This window comes from Sinocyclocheilus anshuiensis, unplaced genomic scaffold, assembly GCF_001515605.1.
Source record: "Sinocyclocheilus anshuiensis isolate Anshui unplaced genomic scaffold, SAMN03320099.WGS_v1.1 scaffold283, whole genome shotgun sequence".
NCBI lineage: Eukaryota > Metazoa > Chordata > Actinopteri > Cypriniformes > Cyprinidae > Sinocyclocheilus > Sinocyclocheilus anshuiensis.
In genome coordinates, this window is record NW_015549605.1 from 2,712,815 (window position 1) to 2,719,772 (window position 6,958).

General features: G+C 40.1%; 1 protein-coding gene across 1 annotated transcript in view; it reads right to left on the bottom strand.

The window, feature by feature from the left end:
- The window catches only part of LOC107658868 (myoD family inhibitor domain-containing protein-like), a 24,080-nt gene extending 22,329 nt beyond the window's left edge, over positions 1–1,751 (bottom strand). The window contains exons 1-2 of the mRNA XM_016447555.1: positions 1,441–1,751; positions 1,011–1,170 (exon numbers count right to left, since the gene is read on the bottom strand). Of these exons, the coding sequence (XP_016303041.1) occupies positions 1,011–1,104 (94 nt within the window). The 5' untranslated portion in view covers positions 1,105–1,170; positions 1,441–1,751. The remainder of the gene's footprint in view (positions 1–1,010; positions 1,171–1,440) is intronic.
- Between the last annotated feature and the right edge of the window lie 5,207 nt (positions 1,752–6,958).

Consider the following 6,958-nt stretch of genomic DNA (forward strand, 5'->3'; position numbering starts at 1 on the left):
CTGATCCGTGCTGGTTGCTGAGGAAATACTACAACTTTGCGCTGTGGATCGTCGGATCGGCTTTCACCGCGGACAAAGCGGAGTCCAGCCCGGGGTCGTCACATGTGGTTGCCGCAAGCCCGCCGGCCGCTTTGTCGAATCCGCCGGCCGCGCCGTGTGTGACGCTGTGTGACGTATTTTATGGAGGACTGTTTCCTGAACCTGCAGAGTAGCCTACAATGGGTCTGTGCTCAAAGGCTGTTGTAGCGCTTGTTGTTTGTCATTTCTCCGATCACAAATGCAGACATGGTTTTATGTTTACATGGCACGATAAGCAACGCAACGCGTAAAAACACAGTATAAGTTATTATAATCAGTAATTATGTCCCCACTGGATGCAACAAATGCCTCGTTTGTAATTGGGTTTTATTGGTTTTGTCTCGTCGTGCCGGCATCACAGTATGTTAAGGGGCATAACATTTCTGTCACACGCTTGAGGTATTCAGCAAATCACAACCCACTGGATAGCTGGCCAATCAGCGTACACCTCGCTTTTCAGAACGATGAGCTTTGTAAAAATTGAAGCGTTTCAGAAAGGCGGGGCATACACTGAAAAAATGTTTTTATTCATCCAATTAAAATCCAATCCAATTTGCCCTAAGGGCAAGTTATTTATTTTTCATTGGCTCCCGTTAAAAAATATAGTTGTGAATCATTACCCTACATTTTTTTAATTGGATGAATGAAACATTTTTTTTCAGTGTAGAGGAGCAACAATAATGTACATTATGTGGAAAATAATGTGTTTTTTGAACTTTAAACCACATAAACACATTGCATTACACCAAATACACAAAATAATGTTATTTTTAGCAACGTCATATGACCCCTTTAATGGTTACAGCCCCAATACAAACATACAATTCCTCATTCATGTTTCAAAATATACATTCAATACAATAAAACAATCCGCACTTCCATTATATACATATGAATCAGAATCTCAAAAATGGAAAAATCGTGTCTCTCACCTGTTGATTTGGACAGAAGTGGGTTTGTCTCCTCTTGTAGCTGCTTTTTTGGCCCTTCAGGCCCCTCCGGAGGTAAAATAGTCTCCGAGGACATGAGCCAGATGTTTAGATACTAAACACACCCAAAAACAACAATCCCCCACGCAATCAGCCCTCAAACCTGTAAGAAAACAACAAACTATGGTAATATCAATCGCCGATTCACTGCGTTACAGTAAACAAACTCAACTCCAATATCTTTCTTATGGAGTGAGTGACGTCATACGGCGAAATGTCGTTAAAGTTAGTGGAAAGTTTTGCTTAGGATTTTTTCTCCACAAACGAAACTCAAAATGTCACAAACACACTCCTAAACATCCTAGCAACTTCTTAAGTCTATATTATTTGTTTGCCAAATATGTAACTAATCATTTCGAAGTCTGCTGGTTACCTTTCAAACATGTTAACTCCCAAACGCCTTTATTCGCATCCTTTCTTCAGGCAAAACGAAGTCCCGTTAGAAAAAGTTTCCTTAATAGTCAGTTTAGGATCAAAACTCTGTAAAAACTATCAGATTCCTCACAAAAATAGTACAAAAATCCCTGTCAAGCAGACGCTGAATAATGAGTTCGTGCGCGAGACTCCCGCGCGCTACAGCAGCTGCTGCTGCAGAAACTTCGAGCTCAAACATTTTCATCACATCCGGATTCCGATGATCACAACCAGCTGCATTCAGAAGTTCGAGAACTGAGACTGTTTGTTAAATGATTTCGTCTGTCTTACAGACACGCAGGTTTGTTTACCTAGAGATATATCATATGAAGGAGGACTTCACATTGACTCGAGTTGTTCCCACTGACTAAAAATGTTGCCTACTTGTGAGCTTGATGCCTCTAAAAAGTTGTTGAAGTATTTATAAATAATAATCATTCAGACTTTTTGATTTCATGAGAACATTTTTACTTTTCTATTAAAATTATTACCAGCCTTGACAATTGCAAATAAATAAATAAACAAACAAATTAGGCTGCTTATTAATATAAATATAAATATTAACACTGTCTCTTTAATAACCCTATATAATATACACTATCTATCTATCTATCTATCTATCTATCTATCTATCTCTGCTGGTGGCTAAGCAAGGCAGTTAACCAGGAGTTAAGAGTTAGGAGTTTTCCATAATGGTGAGAACAACAGATTTCTATTGCGATTACATCAGTGCTAACTCAGTGTCTTTAAACCCTTTAAATTCTCAGCTGTCTTAAATCTGCACGCATACATACACAAAGAGCCCTCAACTGATTCAGTCCATTCTCGTGATGGCCTTGCTGGTGGATAAAGCGTATGAGCATGGAAGTGATTGATGTGATATATGCCCTCTTCATTGACTGGGTGAACTCCATTTTCTGCTCCTAATACAGAAATCACTCCAGGTCTGTGGCATAATGATTTACGATGAATCTGTGTCAATGTTGAACTCACAAACCCCACCTAATCCATCTTGCAGAGACCCTCCTCGCTGCGGAGAAATGCTGCATTCTCCATTTATAAGTGTTGAATCTATTACCCCACTGATTGGTAATAACTTTCGGCCTTTGCGCCCCCTTAGACAGTAATTACTCAGATACTGATGCTCTTTGAGACCCGGCACCAAAGGTAAAGCTCAGCATCAGCAGGGCTTAGCTGACCCACCTTGCTTTCAAAGTTATCACTTTCAAAGTTACAAGTATATTTAAGGAATAGTTCACCAGAAAATGAAAATTCCATATCATTGCTTTGTGTAAGAAACAGATGAAAATTAAATCATTATTCCCTAACATTCTTTCCCAAATCAAAGTGATATTGAAAAGGACATGAGTGTGAGTAAATAATGACAGAAATTTCTTTTTTGGGTCAATTATTGCTTTAATAAGTAGGAAAAAAAACTCTAGTGCCAAATTTTCAGTGTAAAAGTGGCACAGAATTGCTTCTGAAGTGGCATCTTAGTGTCTCTACAAAGAGAAGAGGTAGCATAAATGCATTTACACAATAATTACAGATATATAGTTTGATACTAGGGTCTAAGATGGGTCAGAGCAGGCATAATTAAGTCTGGCTTTTATATGGCATTATGTCTTTACACTGAATTTTGAGCATGCACAGCAGCCTTAACTTGGCTGTGTAAAGATGCCTTTCCTAAAAGCCAAAATCATACATTCCCATTTTAATATTTCATTGTGTTTCCGTTCACACGGGACAGCAGTTCTATGATTTCCTGTGTATTTCGCAGTGACACCGCCGACAAACATTTATCTTATGTTAAATCATGCGCTTCTGAGCCCGAATAAGGAACTGAAGTCACAGAGAGTGCGTGAAGCCGTCATGTTGTGTCACTGTTGTGTCAGCAAAGCATCTGTCAGAGTCACATTTCAGAAGAAAGGGGAAACGTCTCTATTGACTTCATCTGTTTGTGTGGCAGCATGCCTGATTGCTGAAACGCTGCCAAATCACCCTGGGTAATCCCACTCGACGGAGTCCCTCCGAACGCTGGGGTTCACAGTGCATGCATGCAGGAAAACCGCCTGTCACCACAACAACATCGCTGACAAAAAGCCACCTACCGTGATTTAGTAAATATTTGAGCTAAAGCAGCAAGAGTGGATGCATACATGGCAACACAGGAACAATCGGCGAAGAAAAAACAAACTAGAATCGAAAATGTGAGCATTTTTTTGGAAGCCACACTGACCCAATAGCCACTTAAAATTGTTCTTTGAGCGACTCTCGCACTGCTGAGTAATTAGCATATGAATAACAGAAAACGCAAAGATCCTACGAGTACAAGAAGTGATATGCACACGCTCAGAGATCTGCCTACTGCAGTAGCTGCGCTGTTTTGTGCGAGCTTGATGTAAGGAACCCACTTTGAAGTTGGCGATTTCCTCAACTTCTAGATTGGCTTTCCTGAGAAAACTGTGCCACTCAATTATACCTGTTATTCATCAAGGAGAACAAATTGCTCCAAGCAGGCAGGCAGGCAGGGAGGGTTACCTGTAGCTAACAAAAAGGCGCAGGAGGCCCCTTGCGGAGCGCCGCGGCTTGGCTCTCTGTGTTCTTACCATTTGGTTTTTGTTATGGAATTAAAATTTCACACCAAATGTGTAGAAGGAAATGTGGTGGAATAGGAAACCTGTAATTAGCGCTAATGAGCTTATTCTTGGGCTCTGTGATTGGAATACAAATGCGAGACTTACCGATTCTTTTCCCATCTCGACTTTAATGGCCAGCAAAAGAAATGTGTCACTTTGAACCAAGGCGCAGGCACAATGCACATCAGTAACTGATCAAATCTTCAAAGAAACCTCGCAGAAGTCTCAGCTGAATGAAAAGAAGTTAATAAGTCCTGCTTTGAAGCCAACAGAAAGCCCCCCTACTTCTCAAGCGGACCGTGAAAACTGGACGAACCCTGGCGACCTGGATGATTAATGGCGTTATTTTTGACCATTTTTTTTCATATTCGTACTCTTTAGGTCACTCTCTGATCAACACGCTAACGGCACTTGTCGTCCATTTTATCAGTAGGGAAATGTTGTTTCAGTCTTGCTAGGTCAAGGGACATTATCAGGGCAGCGCTGAGGTGGCACGGATAAATAAACTCATTAAAACAATAGGCCTCGTGATTAACGATGTGTAATTGCTTTGATAGAAACGAAAACAAACATCATTTATAGCACGGCGAGAGAGAGAGAGTCAGAGGCCGAGAACAGTGGGGTGGCTTGTATACGCTAAATGTACATCTGGAAGGAACTGTTCAACCACTAAAATATGCAGGTATAATCAGTAGCAAATGTCTGCACCGGCATGTTTTAAGTTCATAAATATGTATCTCTCAAATAAAAGGAATTTTGTTTGCTCTAGGCCTGCGAGTTGTTAGGTACTGTAACTAATAAAATACTTTAAAGTAAAAGGCCATCGCCCAGTGTCTGCTGCGAAGTGCAGACAGCAGGCCGGAGCGTGCAGTCGCGCAGACTTACACGTGAACAGCTGCAAAATCACTTGTGATCAAAGTACTGAGCCATATGCAGCCAATCTGACCTGGTTGACATTTCACTAACAACCTAAAATATATGTCAAATTATCCAGTCTGTCGCAATACCCCAGATCTGCTTTTAAGGATGTGGGTATTCATGTATATTGAAAGAGAGATCTTGGAAAAGAACATGGAGTGGAGAAGACTGCTTTCTGAAAAGTCAACAAGATATCAAAAACCATATTAACTTTCTTATTGCACATTTCTGGTCTTACCTTTCCAGATTTATCAGTACACATTATCCCATTTAACATTTGGCAGATACGTTTTTCCAAAGCATACTTTTTTTTTTTGCACGTAAGTCATTAATTTTAGCAAGTTCATGCATTCCCTGGGAATCGAACCCATGACCTTGGTGTTAATAGTATAATGTGCTATTGCCTGAGCTACAGGACCCCTACTTCAATAAAAAAAAAAATAAATAAAAAAATACATCTCACACATGACACTGCATTCTAAAAAATTGGTACCCAAAATAAGTTCAACTTTTAATAACACATCTCTAGAGTAGACCATCCTTTGTTTTTCATTCCACTTTTTTTGCATTCTTGCAGATCAATAAACAAAAAAAATGCAACTTGCAACACAGAGTATGTGGGGTTTCATTTATGAATCAATCATGTTTTGAATGAATTGATTGAGTAACTAATTCAATGACTCCCTCATAAAATGTCACTTGTTTTGATTGATTGATTCAAATGACTCACACATAAAGAAAGCCACTTGTCAACAACTGGCATAACAATGTAACCTGTTAAAAGCATAATCAGGTTCAAGGACAAGAACTAACTGGTGTGTAATTAATAATATTCATATAGTTGCATTGAAGTGCAATATGACAAATTTTACCCACATATGAATTCAAAATTGTGTAGCTAGAAACATTTAACGTAATTGCTTAGAGCATGTTTCTGGCCTTTCAGAATGCCTTACGTTTCCTATCAGTTTGTGGATTCCCTGGGAATCAAACCCATGACCTTACCATTGCTAGTGCAATATGCTACTGGAAATGCTAATGCAAATGCCTCAAATGTGTTCTGATTCACACTAATATCTTTGTACATTATTATCATAATCTATAAGGAACTTGTTTATTGATGTGATAATATTGTCATTCTAATCTCAGTTGTTTATTATGACTCACAGATGTGGACTTAAAATAAACATTAGTAGGTAACAAGGGTCACGCTCAGGCAGGGGGTGGGCGGCATTTATTTCCAGGCATACGTGACGTCCCATATTCACACTGTCCTGCAGTAAGTCACCTCACGCTGAGCATACATACCCCTGAGTCCTGTTAACCCACCTCCGGCTACCCGTGGATCAGTTGGGACACACACACACACTCCGGCAAGAAGCCTCCATGCATTATTGAAATACGGGAGAGAACACTAGCATTTCCACCCACTCTGATTAATTTAATGCTCTCTTTAAGTCCAAGATTAGGCTCTGGCATAGGTCGTAATTAAATATTGAAAATACAAAAGTGCAAGAATATTCAATTCTTTTTAAAGAAATCAGAGTTTTAATTTACCTCATGCGGTGGCGGCCTCAGTCACCTGCAGAGAGAGAATCCACACCGCATCACCAGATGCATGAAGCCTGGCTTGGCAAGGCCGTGCCTTTAAATTGAGCCCCCCGTTCCAATTTATAGAACAGGAGTCAAATATTTATCCAGTTGATGAGGCAAACGCAGCGTGCTGCACTGACAATAATTAAAATCCGGCCCAGACAAAGGTGAACACCTGATCATTTCTAATAGTTTGTATTCGCGTGGTCAGGCCTGGCGCAGTTGATTTCGGTAGCTGCCTACTAGAAGTGTGAAGAAGTCTGAAGTGTATTTACACTACGGTAAACACAGCATGTTGGGCCCAACATTTGTCAGAGCAAATGTGTC